At 40.9% G+C, this 15,242-nt stretch overlaps 1 protein-coding gene across 2 annotated transcripts; it reads left to right on the top strand.

The window, feature by feature from the left end:
* The first annotated feature begins 3,763 nt into the window (after window positions 1-3,763).
* Window positions 3,764-14,774, top strand: LOC138770851 (embryonic protein UVS.2-like). 2 transcript variants are annotated; one of them, XM_069950109.1, is made up of 11 exons: window positions 3,764-3,899; window positions 4,050-4,167; window positions 6,116-6,294; window positions 6,392-6,473; window positions 6,570-6,694; window positions 6,782-6,897; window positions 8,079-8,307; window positions 10,379-10,497; window positions 11,300-11,510; window positions 13,645-13,746; window positions 14,696-14,774. In XM_069950109.1, exons 1-10 carry the CDS (start codon window positions 3,767-3,769, stop codon window positions 13,716-13,718), a joined length of 1,386 nt encoding a protein of 461 aa, XP_069806210.1. In that variant the 5' UTR covers window positions 3,764-3,766; the 3' UTR covers window positions 13,719-13,746; window positions 14,696-14,774. The 2 variants fall into 2 exon arrangements, with proteins under 2 accessions (XP_069806210.1, XP_069806212.1); XM_069950111.1 differs by having other exon boundaries at window positions 8,112-8,307.
* Window positions 14,775-15,242: the final 468 nt, after the last annotated feature.

Below are 15,242 nucleotides of genomic sequence, written 5' to 3' on the forward strand. Positions count from 1 at the left end.
AATCCTTCAGCTGTGCAGCTTCCATATACACATACATAATATAGCGACATCTAATGGCAAACTTTAGTACTACTTTCCTCACCATAATAACACAATAAGTATAGACTTTTGCAACACCCCTAGTCGGACACCACAAATGTGGCCCTCATACTTTTTCCAAGACACGCATACATATCAAGACTGGGTTATTAATTTAACAAATTTTAAGACACAACCCATGCATTTATCTCTTGGAGTGTTTGAGCTGTCTCTAGCTTAAGTGAACAGGTAAGAGGGAGAGTGACCTTCCCACTTTGCTTTTGTCACTCCCCTTTTTCACTGATCTCCCTCTCTCAGTGATTGTTGTGTTTTGTTGGTATATTTTTCGTTGCCCCTGCTAGCCAGAATCCGGCTCCACGCTGACGAGGGGCAAATACCCCGAAACAGCTGTCTGTGGATGGATGTCTAGCCTTGGTAACCCTTTTCTTATGTCGTTATACTCGCAAGAGAGTTAGATTTTGACTTAAAGGGGCCACCCTGGTATTTCCCTTTTTATGTCCCAATGCTCTCAACAGAGTGGGGACTTGAGGAGCTACATATCGGGGTGGTTTGGTATTCTCCCCACTGAGAGGCACCCCTTGGCTACAAATTTTGTTGGGGGCAATCAGTGGAGACTATTTAATGAGTACTCCATTAAAGTTTTTTTTTAACTGATCTGAGCTCAGTGATTGTTGTGTTTTGTTGGTCTATGTTGTGTGTATGTGTGTATGTGTGTGTGTGTGTGTGTGTGTGTGTTGGGGGCACAAAGGTTAGTCATGTTGCTTTGTAGTCTTGGGGTCCTGGGATAACAGCTGCATTTATGTCCCCCTATGTTTACATGGATTTTTATCAAACACTATGAGTGACTACAATCTCTGTACAGCACTGCAGTATAGGTTGGAGATATATAAATAAAGGAACTATTGGAGATGATTTATCAAAGATTTTGTAGATGAACAAGGTAACAGTTGCCCATACCAACCAGTCAGATTCTAGGTTTCATGTTAGAGGCCTTTATAAGAATGAAAGCAGCAATCTGGTTGCTATGGGCAACTGTTTCCCTGTTCCTCTGCACAGGCTTTGATATATCTCCCCTATATTGTTATTATTGTACAGTGCTCAGGCAGTGATCCTGTTGTCTGTAAGGCTCCATGCAGATGGAGTGAAAGTGGCGGAATTCCGCGGCGGAGAATTCATTCTTCAGCGCGGAAAAAGGAGCCGCACGAACCTCGCATAGACTGTCGTTATGACAAGGACGCTGGTGGAATTCCACCACTTTTGCTCTGTGTGCACGGAGCCTTATATGGAGAGGAGAGATGCTACTTTACCTCATGTCAGTCACCATTCTATCTATCTATCTATCTATCTATCTATCTATCTATCTATCTATCTCTGAGATGAGATAAACTTGCAACAGAATCCTGGGTCATTGAGACCCCACCACCTGTAGGATGGCTACTGTAATGCATATGTAATCCAGGACTCCTAACATGTACATGTGTGCTGGGGTTTGTAGTCCTACAACAGATAAATGATTCAAAAACACGAGTTTGACAAAATAAGTAATTGACAGACACTGAGCCACCATGTTGCTATAAATACCCTTGTAGTAATATAGACATTTTCTGCCAATGGCCCCATTCATACTGAGCAAGAACTTCGGAATTTTGCGGCGGAGCTTTCTGCCGTCGAATCCCGCCGTGCTCAGTCTGCTGCTTTGAGTGAAGGAGAGGGGCTATTGCGCTGCTCTTCACTCAAAGAAATAAGATGTCATTTCTTTGAACGGAGAGGGGAGGAAGCGGAAGTGCGTGCGCCCTCTCCTTCACTTATAACAGCACACGGGATTCCACCGCAGAAAGCTCCGCCGCGGAATTCTGACATTCTTGCTCAGTGTGACGACGTTCTTGCTCAGTGTGAACGGGGCCTATGGGTAGATTGGGTGGAGATAGATTCAGAGAGGAGGAAGTGGAGCTATATATCCAAATTGACTGTGGGTATTTGCTACAGGATTATCCTATAACTTTTTGGCATAAGAGGGAAAATACTTAGTATGTTAAAACAAAAAAAAAATGATATAAGGTGGATGAATATTTTATTTGGGATTTTACTTTAAGACTGGCCCGTGCCCTGAGGGTCCTGTTTCTTCCAGTCATTGGGTGGTGGTGCTCTATATGCTGACACATAGAAGTGGTGCCTGGGTTTGGATCCAAAATCCTTTCCCATTTTATGATCACAGATGTTACATATGGCGGAACGGTCTTATCCACCACCAAGACAGAAGAACTGCAACACTGCTGTTGCCGGTGGGCGATTCTTCCAAGCAGTCACACTAGTTGCCTCCTTTAGACTGCCGATACTGCCTGCTTGTCTTACCTGTTGAGTGCCAGGTCTTTTGTGATGTCTTTCGATGTGGGGTCTGCGACATCATCATCATAGTAATCTGGGGCAAACTTGTCTTCTCCCAAGCTTTCTTTCTCCATGGCCATGCAATACAATCCGGTACTGCATCTAGAAGCTGTCCCTGCCTGGCTCTCCTCACTGCTCTGTGGTATATCAACTCTGGGAGTTTCATTGCTTCTTCCAAATTTCTGCTTCTCAGGAGATTCCTCTAATAGATCCGCCAAATCCAGAGTCTAACTAATCTGCTAGGCTCACCATGAGCTTTCTTGCTGATGCACTGACAATTCAAATTGGGTCTCAGACATCCAATCACTAGAGATGAGCAAACCTGCCGAGGTTCGGTATCATATGAACCTGAACTCTCGGCGTCTGATTCCGCTGTCTGCAGCCTCCGTGAAGAGGGTGGATACAGCCGGAGGACCGCCTGGAAAACTGGGATACAGCCTATGGCATACAAACCCGAAACCTCGGCAGGTTCGCTCATCTCTACCAATCACCACTCCCTCGAGTCTTCTGGGCCACCTTGGCCGCTGACACTGGCCATATCTCGACAATCGATAAAACAAATTTTTTTATTGGAATGCAAAATGTCTTAACAGCACCCAGTGACTTGGGATAATGTACAACCAGCACCCAGTTACTTGTTATGCACACCCGGTGATTTGGTATAATGTACACCCAGTGACCTGCTATAATGCAAAACCTGCACCCAGTCACTTTTTATGCACACCTAGTGACTATCTCCCACTTAGTGACAGTACTGTAAGCTAACTTTGGCAGCTGCCTTTGCGGACAATATATTTAGCGATTTTGGTCACAAATCGCTTGTGAAATTTTTTCGCTCATCTCTGATCATGATCATTATTAGTGAGGCCGCCGTCTCCTGCCAATATTTACTTAGTGGGAACATGGCCTAAAATAGTAAATGGCCCCCTGATGGGAAGTGGTACTGTATATCTTTTGCAGTCAAAAATAGTGCTCTCTGTTTGTGCCAGGAACTGAGGTTTTCTATAGGGATCTTGTAGTGTTCGGAACAGTTTCTGACAAAGACAGAGGTGACAGCAGAGAGCACTATGTCAGACTGAAAGAATACACCACTTCCTGCAGGGCATACAGCAGCTGTACTGGAAGGCTTGAGATTTTTTAAATAAAAGTATACAGCAGAATAAAATGTACAGCAGTATTATATAGGACGGTAGTTTTTATTTTGTACCCTTAATTTGAAGTTCATAGTTAACCATCGATTCATCTCTCTTGTCCATGATAACATTCTGTAGGCGATATCATGAGTATTTGTTATATAAATAGGATTTTTATTATTCAATCTATTCTTCATTTAGAGGAAAACATGATGGTCCGGATTGATGACATGCTGCTCCCAAGCAGACGCAGTGCTATCAAATATGAGGATCGTTCAGGATACTGGCCCAAATCTGAAGATGGGACGGTTAATGTGCCTTACACATTTGTATCAAACTATAGTAAGTTTTTCCTTATTGTTAAATTTAAATAATATATATATATATATATATATATATATATATATATATATATATATTTATTTATTTATTTATTAACCATACAAACTGTCAAGCAGAGAATATATTTTTTTTTTACTTTTTAAACATTAGGTGATTTGCACTACAAATTGATTAAGTCTAGCATGGCTGAATATACAACACTCACCTGTGTGAGACTGATACCTCGGACAACAGAAACCGACTACCTCAACATTAAGTCTTCAGAGGGGTAAGCTCTACTATTATGATTGGTATTCATTTTGATTAAATATTATGGCAGTTATTGCACATGCCATGAACTATTAATATATATAATATAGACAAAAATAGGAAAAATCTTGTATTGTAAGAAAAATCTTATTGTAAGCTAAAGCAATAATAATTCATCTGAGGCTCTCTACTTTTTCCAACATAATCTCCAAATTTTCCCCACATGTTTTTTTTTTTTTTGAAGTAAGCAACTTTGCTATGCCTCTGGGACCACACGTTGATGGTCTTTGGCTGCCCCTGTAGTCGGTAACCTCCAGGGTTGTTTAGGGTCTCTTGGGTAATTGTAATGGTAGCCTGGAGTGTAGTAGACCCACCCCAAGTTGTTAGTACCCCCCTCACAGAAAGAGGAAATAACCTAAGTATACGGTGGTGTGAAGGCGCAGGTGCTAACAGAGCAGACTGGAGTCCCATGCGTTTAGTAAAAATGTAGTAGGTTACTGTATAATAGCTCAAGATGAACAGTACATGTGGTGAAAACAGTGCAATTCCTCACACAGAACGTAGGTGCTGAAAGTTAGGTTGAACCAGTGCTTGTACTAGTAGGTGCTTTGTAGAGAAAGAGAGGAAAAAAGAGGAGATTCCAGAGGAGCTATGAATGTGCTCTGCCAGAACAGGTGTAGATACAGAAGAGATAAGAAGATACTCATACACGGAGGCCTATGGTGGCTCTGAACCGCCTTATGCCCCCTAGGTGCAGACTACCCATTCTAGGAGGGTAATACAAGCCCCCATTATCAGTTATCTGGGTGTAGCAGACTTCCAAGGTTTCCTAGTCTTCTTGTGCTGCACAGTAGGATACGTAGGCCTTTTCACAGTAGCTTTGTCCTTCTGGAGTCAGTTCCTCTTGCTTCAAGTAACTTTTTAGAGAGGTTCCTGGTGTGGGCAATGTGTTCCTTGGTGTCTTCTCTCTAGTAGAGTTTAGCACTGCATACTGATATTAGTTACTTGTATAAACAAAGTCTTTAATCCCTGTCAGGGGTCTTGGCCAAAGCCAGGCCCTGGCTTAACTTCTGCAGAGACTAGTTCGGTTTTGCATCCTCTCACACTGAATGCCAAGTCTAGACTGCTCACTTCCTTCCACCAAAGCTACCTCCTCTTCCAAGGGCTAAACTAAACCCTCCTGTGAGTTATGGTGCTAAGTGTGTATGAGAGAGAGAAAAGATAGGACAGTAAGAATAAGCACCTAAGATTGCTTAACGCACAACATACAGAAAAAAACAATTAACCCTTTTTCTCCTCCAGCTCTGCAGCAGGTTAGGCAAAAACACAACTCTACACCTACAACATATACTAAATCTATAAAAAAGTGCCGTGCCGCGCTAGTACTAGTATAAAAACAACAACAGGAGGCACCAATGTTAGTGCATAGTACAACCAGTGCAGGATATTAAACCAAGGCACTCACCATTAGTGCGTGTAGATGCTGGCTTGGATTTGTAGTCCTCCCTGTTTGTAGACCTGTGTGGCTTCCCTTGTGTGACTTCCTTTGTGTGGCTTCCTTCGGTGAATTTATTAGTCGCTAATTCCTTTCCAGTTCTTTACACCGGGATGTTATCCAGATAGGGTGCGCGCCCCGGCCGGTGGCGCGTTAGACCCCAGTTGCAGGAATCCCGGATGGGAATCCTTCTGTGACGTCACAGATTGTACGGATCGCTACAGGAGGCAAGATTCTTCCTCGACGCGTTTCAAAGGATACGTCCTTCTTTCTCAAGAGGATCTTTTCATCTCACTTGACAGCTGCCATCTCCCGATGCGGCTCCCAAACACTCCGAGAAGCTAACTCCCCACTCACTGCAGGGTTTTGTCCCTTACTATTACTATTACTATTTATATACTAAATCTACATAAGAATTACCAGCAATATTTCTAAACTTGTAACATAATGTAATTTTTCCCTTTTTTTTTAGGTGTAGGGCATCAATGGGACGAGTAGGTGGAGGTCAGAACCTTGCACTAGACTCTACTGGCTGTATGTATAGAGGAATTATACAACATGAAATAAACCATGCTCTGGGCTTGAAGCATGAACACGTGAGGAATGACCGGGATGACTTTATTACCGTCATGTATGAGAATATTTCACCAGGTAACACTTTTACCAAGAAACTATACCTAAATATTCTTTTATGCATTTGGTGTCATCATTACATTGACCAGTCTAATAAAGAGGTCTTATCTTATAGATGAGTGGTATAATTATAACAAGGCAGACACCGACAATCTAGACCTGCCGTATGACTACGGATCCGTGATGCATTATAATGGGTACGTGTGTTTTTTTAACAAACAATAATGTGTGTTACTATGAAGGCCAAAACTATTATAACAACCTAAACTGTTCTTTCCTCTTGTGTATGACAGGTATTCATTCAGTAGCAACGGAAATGCCACTATTGTACCCAAACCTGACCCAAACGTCCCAATTGGACAAAGGGTTGGACTAAGCCCTCTGGATGTGGCTAAAATCAACCGTTTGTATGACTGTGGTAAGTTCCTGCAGTTTCTGCAGTTCTATTCAGGAGCTTCTTTCCAAAATCTAAAACGTCTATACAATTATATCATTTCCCTTATAGATGTCCCTGCAACTTTACTTAATGAAAAACAGGGATATGTGACCTCACCCAACTACCCATCAGAATACCCAGATAATACCCACTGGTTTTGGCTTATAAGAGTACCATCAGGGCAGGTAAAGTAATAAAGAAGCAGAATTACTGACAACCACACTTCTTTTCATAATGACATAGAAATGTATGAGAGAGAGAGATAGTGTGTATAGTGGCTTACAGACAGCAGTGTACTCAGCACAAGAGACTGTCCAACAGATGTCATCATGGTATTAAGACATAAAGGAGATTTACAAACCTTCTGCAGAAGAACAGTGGAGCAGTTGCTGATACCAACCAATCCGATTTTATCTTCTATTTTTCACCAACAAAGTCTGTTAAATTCCCCTCTTATAGTATCAGTAGTATGGTGTGTGATCATTAAAGAGCAGAAACAACACTTTATCACAGTAGTTTCATAGTTCAAATGGAGAGGTACTAAAGTTATAGCATCTGTTTGCCTATATAGGAGGAGGACCGAAAGATAACAGGACTAGAGATGAGGGAGCCAAGCCTCCAAACCCAGATTCGTTCTAAACTTTGCAAAAGGTTTAGTCCGCTACCGGATCAAACTTTTTGCAAAGTTCAGACCGCACCTCTCAAAAAACAAAAACTTTATTCTCACAGTTCCGTGCTCCACTGGAGTTTTCTTGCTGCTCTCTGGTCCCTTCCAGTCACATTCATTGAGGGGCCTCTCAGCCAATCACAGGCCATGATGCCTTCTATTCCCAGTGAGCCTGTGATTGGCTAAGCAGGCTGTCACTCCTAAAACAAGAGTGGCAGCCTGCTCAGCCAATCAAATGATGACTGGGACAGGACAGCGCAGCGACCTGAGCAGGCCTTCACCGGAGAAGACAACCGGACGAGACCGGACCAGAGAAAAATTACCCTGGGGGAGCGCATACATGTAAGTATAATGAGCAGCTCGTTGAAGTTCGGTTCAGTGAAAACCCAAACTGTACATTAAAGTTCACTCATCTCTAGACAGGACTATATTTGATCACTACGTCTAGTATATTAGGAAGAAAAGCTCAAACAATGATAAAGTAACATCTTCCTGAGATAGATGGAAATAAACAAATCCAGATTTTTGAAGATCAGAGAGTGCACACCAGCATTTCTGTTTTGCTATTGTTGATGTTCACAACATTCCTCTAATATCTCTAGATATAACCGGCATTGTTGTCTATCTATAATGTTGGATACCTCTCCTGGAATTTTCAACTCTTTTCAACTTTTTTATTCTTATTCTTATTATTTCTAGGCTGCAGTAACCTTTCTTGACTTTGATCTCCAGTCATCTCCTTATTGTGAATCAGACTATATTAATATTTATGATGGTCCAACTAAGGATTATAGCCGCTTGGTCTGGAGGGGAGCCTGTGGGACTGATACACCTTGGCCTGTTATTGCATCTACTAGCCACCTACTGATTGAGTTTTCCAGTGACAGCAGTATTGCTGGGAGAGGCTTCCGTGCTGAATATCACTCAGGTAAACTACCACCTTACTGCAGCTCAACAACCACTTTAAATGAGATCTAGATACAATTGTGTAGATAGTTGTGTCTTTAACATTTCCCAGTACTGAAGCTCTTATTAAAGTAAATGTAGTTAAACTTGAGAAGGGCCATAGAAATAGTATCAGCCATTTAATATATAGATCAGAAGTGCCATATTGTACAGCACAGAGTGTGTACAGCACTCCAGCAAACACAATGTCCCATAAGGGTTGGACCGCACTCTGATCAAATACTGTATTTTACTAAAAATATTTCATGACTTGGATTTTTTTTTTTTTTTCTGACCAAAGTAAAAAATTCTCTGTTTGGATTGTCACCTGTGTTTTTCTGGATGGAAGGGAGGGGGTGGAAACACTGGGCTTTCTAATTATGTAAGATAAGAGCAGTTATCAATTACATCTGTAGGAGGAAAATGGTCAAAACTGGTAAAAAAAAAAATGTCAATCCCTTCCCACTTAATCACGTACTTGTAAGTCCTGTGGTGGGTTGGGATTCAGAGAGGGGTAATACCTGGGACTGCTGCTGTTAGCCAGTAACTACACCCGGCTAATTAGCAATTTAAATGCAGCTGTCAAAACTGACAACTGCATTTAAAAGCTTTACAAAGCCCATCGGTGGTTGTAAAGTTTAAATCACCCCCCCTTTTCCCATCTAATAAAAAAAAAAAAAAGTGATAAAAAGTTATCAAAAAGTTGCATATAAACAAGCAAGCTAGCAAAAGAAAGTACAGATCATGGTGCAAAAAATGACACCTCACACAGTCCCATAGACCAAAAGATAAAAGAATCTTAAGGATGGTAATAGAGCATTTTTTAAACCCCTTTTAGTTTTTTTTTTAAAAGGTTTTAAAGAGATTAAAAAAAAAGTTTCCTGCGCAATTCCTGCAATTTCACTGCGCAAATATTTTTTTCCCAGTTTTACTGCATATTTTAGTAAACTAAGTCTGTCATTGCAAAGTACAATTGGTTGCAAAAAATAAGGGGCAGTGTGTGTCTGTAGGTGAAGAAATTTAAGCGCTATGGCCTTTTAAGCACAATGAGGAAAAAAGTTTAAAGTGAAAAAAGTGTAAAACTGAAAAGTGGCCCAGGGGGGAAGGGGTTAAGGTCATTTTTTATGCTATTTATTCTTTGCTCAAAAATTACAAAAATAATTTCAGCCAATATTACATTACAATGTAATGCTGCGTTTCCACGAAGCGATAATTCACCAAATCGATCGTTTAATGATTTTTTAAGCAACGATTTGGTTTTAATAACGATCAGCATTTAGGCCAATAAATTGTTAGAAAAATAGTTAGAAAATTCGTAAGAAAAATCGTTATTGCGATAGTTTTTAAGATTGCTTAAGCCCATCTTTCTCACTCGTCGCTTGATTATTTGCTGTGTTTACGCGGAACGATTATTGCTCAAATGCAATAGTTATTGCAAAAATTTTAATGATAATCGTTAAGTGTAAACGCAGCATTACAATACAAGCTGCTAATTAACTATTCAAATGCAGCTGTTAAATCTGACAGCTGCATTTAAATAGTGGTGGCCCCTGTCCCTGGTGTCTAGTGGGGGATCGCATCGCGGAGGGGAGATCCATTCTAATGAGCCGGCCGTGGCTGAGCATCTGAATGACGCTGATCCCGGCTCGGCAATCTATTAAGATGGTCTGCAGCAGACCATTATAATAGAGCACCGATCTGATGGATTGGCAAGTTAATTTGCAACTTAAGCTTCTGAAAACATTCAAGTGGAGCCAATGGTGTTTCCAACAATACTGTGATTATGAAGGGCTCCTTCTGAAAACAATGAACAAAAGTAGCTTTTTGCCTAATTAAACCTATTACTGAGTTGCACTATTGATTTCTGCAAATCAGTTTTAAATGACAGTTATACTTTAATGCCAGATATTTCTTTTTCCATTTAAGAAAATAAATTTAAATCCATAGACTTCATGAATGTAGGAATCAACCAAAACTAAAGATTTTAAATCTGTTTAAAATCTATTGTATATACCCTTGTACTGTATTCACTATATTAATGATCTTTCCTACAGTGCAATGTGGAGGAACATTCTACAATCTCACAGGCACTATTACTTCCCCTGGTTATCCTGATAACTATGCCCCAAATCTGAATTGCTCCTACACAATCAGAGCTCCTGAGAATTACATTGTAAGTTTTACTCTCTGTAAGGTTGTCTTCTTTTTTTCTTTCTCTCTTTATTTTTCATGCAGGCACCCGCATCACAATTAACTGCTGCACACAATAGAGGGTGCGGCCGGAGCCGCACGCTCCATTGTGTGAACTGACATCTTTTGTCTTGCCACTATTCAATGGATAGCAGCTGCAAAACTGACATACACTTTGGGGAAGATTTTTGAAAGGGTGTAAATATACACCTGGTGTAAACTGCCCACAGCAACGAATCACAGCTCAGCTTTCAGCTCTGGTAGACTAAAAGAGGAGCTGTGATTGATTGCTATGGGCAATTTACACCAGGTGTATATTTTCACCCTTTCATAAATCTCCCTCTATGTGTCTATGTGTATTCCAATACAAAAAACGTTTAGCATAAATCACGGCCGTTGTTGCAAATTGCAACAACGGCCGTGATGTATGCTAAACATCTGTTGTGTAAACATGGCCTTACTTTATTAAAGTTTCTGCTTTTGAGATACATGAGGCTCAGGTGGGATTTGTGTGCAATGTGCTGAATATAGGGAGCAAGGTAACGTTCTGAATCACACATAATCCTAAGCCAGCAGGTGGACTTCCTATGTCTCTCTCTCTCTCTCTCTCTCTGTCTCTCTCTCATAACATATGTAATTATATAGAATGTATAATAATATGAATTGACAAAGCAAAACAAAATGCATCAGTAATTTCTGCCTCATTATAAATTGCTATTGATTACAATGTGATCAGATTTGCTGTATTACAATAACAATACCATGTATGCTTCCTATCCTTACAGATTCGTTTTACCTATACTGATTTTGAAGTGCAGTATCTCAAATGGTGCCCATTAGACTATTTATTTTTGACTGATGATGTTTATAAATACGGTCCGCTCTGTGGTACTCGACTTTCCAAAACAATTACAACTGAAACCAATATCCTAAAGATGAACTTTGTTAGCAATGGATCTTATGAGTTTAGAGGGTTTAAGGCCTCATATGTAATGGGTGAGTACTACAACCTCATGGTTATATAGTCACATAGGTAGCACATTATACATATCGCTGGGTTGTAAGAATTAATTAAAGGACAAAAACTTTTTCTCAGTAATTGAAGCACATTACAAAGTTATATGACTCTGTAATATGCTTCAATCACCTATCTGCCTCCCTTCCCTGTCTTTTTCCCCCTCCACCCCCCACCAGGAAGTGTCCTAACTCACACAGACCTAATTACTGTCGTCACCGTCACCAGGCAGCTCCTTCTTGTGAGGATGAGTCATCAGCAGGAGGGCTGCTCTAGGTCCTGTTACACCAGCCCCCCCCTCCCCATTAAAGGGATGGCTTGCAGTTGTTCAGCCAATGGGAGCTGAGCAAGCTGAGTCACCTGACAAGGCAGGGGAGGGGGAGGCTGGTGTAACAGGAGAAGGAGCTGAGAGAAGAGCTTGGTGCTGGTGAAGACAGTCATTAGGTCTCTGTAAGTTAGGACACTTCCTGGTGGGGGGTGGAGGGGGGAAAAGACAGGGAAGGGAGGTAGATAGGTGATTTAAGCACATTACAGAGTTATATAACTTTGTAATGTGCTTTAATTACTGGGAAAAAGTTTTTCATGGCACTTGTCCTTTAATAATTGTATCATCCATACGCTCCTTACCATCTGCTGTGAGCTACTGCTAGGACCAGCATTGTACTGACCCATGGAGAGACCAGAGGAGCCTACAGTGGACCTTGATATCTGTGCACTGACCTCTGGTGTATCACAGTAGCAGGACTGTGGCACAGTAAGACACATGGAAGGACTATGTGCAACAAGGGTGGTTGTCCAAAGCCCCGACCACCAGGCCACTAGGGGGAGACAGTGGAAATGATGTGTCCAACTTACCAATTCACCCATAGTAAATAAGCTGGTACCAACAATGTAATAATAACTAAGTGCTAATCCTCACAGATCACATCCCAATACATAGTAAGAAACTACTACTAGAGCTGTCAAATATAGACTGCACCTCACCATAAGTAATAGTCTACAGTAATGTCATTAATTTATTCTATAATAATGTATTCTTTATGTACAGTATGTATTGTTTTGTTCCCAATGTATACATTTATAATAAATCTGGTCTCACTCGACTATACCATGACCAGTCATAAGTAATGGTGTTTTAGGGTTTTTTGTATGTTCGTTGTCATTGTGTTTTTTAACATTCTTTCAGTTGTGATCCATCGCATTCTTCCTGTTTCTTTCTGTTCACACGTGTTTTTAATTAATAAAGATTTTTCATGTTGAGATCATTTTGAGGTTCAGTTGCTTCTTTATCGGTTTGTTAGTTTATGACTAGAACCTAATATATGTGCCTTAATATGTAAACACTTACTCCCTCATCCATAGTACGAGACAATTTTTGTCATTGATTGAGGGAAATCTGCTTAGCTTAATTTTGGTCTATACCATGACCAGTGATAAGTAATGGTGTTTTAGGATTTTTAACCCAAGTGATAAGTATTAATAAGGAATGGCTTTTCCATCACTTTTCATTGTGCGGTGCAGTCAATTTTTGACAGCTCTAGTAGTAGCTTCTAGCATTTAACAATCCAGGCTACCCCCCAAAAAAAATTTTCAAGCACAGGCTGACATCGCCAGACTCTATGAATGATCATATTCCGCCTGTAGCAGTCTGAAGTAGGCAGAGGATACTCACAAGGGGGTGTCTGCGGAGGGATACTGTATAATAGATTATATCTACATGGCGCATACAAACTACGAGGGAACCTACATACATTGGGAGATAGTGCCTACTGAAGGGCCTACCTAAAGGGGGTATGCTACCTTAAGGGTAGATGCAATCTGCAGGGGACATACTAACAGGGAGATCCATCCAACATGGCGACCTAGAAAGACTTAGCTACTCGGTGGAACCTATGTAATTAGGGAAATATCTACTGGGTAATTCTTTCTTCCAACTGGAGTGACCTACCTATGAAATTTGGGCACTCCCCACGTCTGCCCAGTTCATCTAGATCCACCCAGAATCCACTTACCCAAGTACCCAATTTGCTGTTTAGGACAACAAAAGGGACAAAATTACTGTTTGGGCACGATAGGTGCTGGAATACTGCAAAACTTAATCTGTTTGTCTGGCAGTTCCTTCAGGGTCCACTGGCAAGAAGAAATCGTCATTTCTATATGGGCTGGAAGGAGGAGAGAAAAAAAAGTGAAAAGAAGCAATCAGATAAGACATTACCTGTGAGTCACTGCATTTAACTGCAATGTAATCTCTTTGAGGGACTGTAGCGGTAGTGATAGCCGCCATGGTGTGTCAGGATTACTAATATATACAGTATAGGACATTATGTGGGGTGGGGTTATCCTCTTTCCAAAAGCACAACCTGCTAAAATATCACTGAATGAGGACGTAGTTCAAATGCAGCTTATTCTTCCCATCATGCTTTGCTGCCTGTCTGTGAGAACACACTGATGGTCTGCTAGTCGCTGATACAATCTCTGTAAATCAAGTGATAAAACTGTGCTGTGTATAGTTGTAGCCCTTAGAAGGGCTTTGGGGGTCCCTCCTGCCTAAAATCTGCTAAAACCTAACTCTCCTTGCTCCACACACTCTCCCAATCTAGGTCCAAAATGGCATCTGACAACGACCAGGAAATCCCAAGTTCTTATACTTTGGAGGTCACATGAGTAAGCCAGCCAATGAATGTAGACGCTGTTCTTGAGCTGCCAGTGTGCACCTAGGGCCTGTCACACCCTGCTGCATAGTTATTTGTCTAAAAAAGGCGGCAGGGAAGATGGGAGGGAAACACATTTTTACTGAGTATTTGGTTGGATGCTCCATCAAAAACAAGTAGATCGAACGGCGTAATATCTACTCGATCAAGTACTACTCGCTCATCTCTCGTAATATCACATTTTACACATTTTACACCAACAGATTATCTGACAGATTTTTTTTGATCCAAAGACAGGAATGGACTAGAAACAGAGAGCAGGTAACAAAGGAAATACTGAGATTTCTCCTCTTTACAAATCCATTCCTGGCTTTGGCTTAAAAAAAATCTGTCAGATAATCTGTTGGTGTAATAGGGCCCTTTATCTTGAACATATATAGGTGATTAGGCCTTTATTGCATCCCAGAACATTGGAGATATCAGGGTTTTTAATAAACCTGTCTCTCTCTTTACAGTACAACTGAAGATGACGGCACAATGGAAACAGCTGAATGCTAATAGTTCTTTAAGGAAAAGACAATCTCATAGGTGAAGGGAAAATGTAACTTTAGGAAATTGTAGTTATTAGTATTTTAGACTTTCTAGATTCTTTTTAGTATTTTCTAATAAACTTTCTTCTTGTATCATCCTACGTTTTGTATTGACTTATTATTATAATTTTTTTTATTATTTATATATATATATATATATATATATATATATATATATACACACACACACACACACGACTATGTTCTCACACTGTTTTTTTTTTTTCAGACGCTGTAAGAGACCAGCCGTTCCGTGACCTGGCCGGGTTACGGAACGGTTGGTCTCAGAAAAGATCATCCCGGCCAGTACTGCAGTACCGGACGGATGATCTTTAGCGCCGCTGAGTTCTGATGCAGGCGCATCCGTGCGCGCCCACATCAGAACTCCCTACTGCACACATGCACACAATGGAGTGTGCAGCTGGAGCTATGTGTATACACTCCAGCCAGGATCCTATGCTTTCACATACAA

The sequence above is a fragment of the Dendropsophus ebraccatus genome, chromosome 13 (assembly GCF_027789765.1).
Source record: "Dendropsophus ebraccatus isolate aDenEbr1 chromosome 13, aDenEbr1.pat, whole genome shotgun sequence".
Lineage (NCBI taxonomy): Eukaryota > Metazoa > Chordata > Amphibia > Anura > Hylidae > Dendropsophus > Dendropsophus ebraccatus.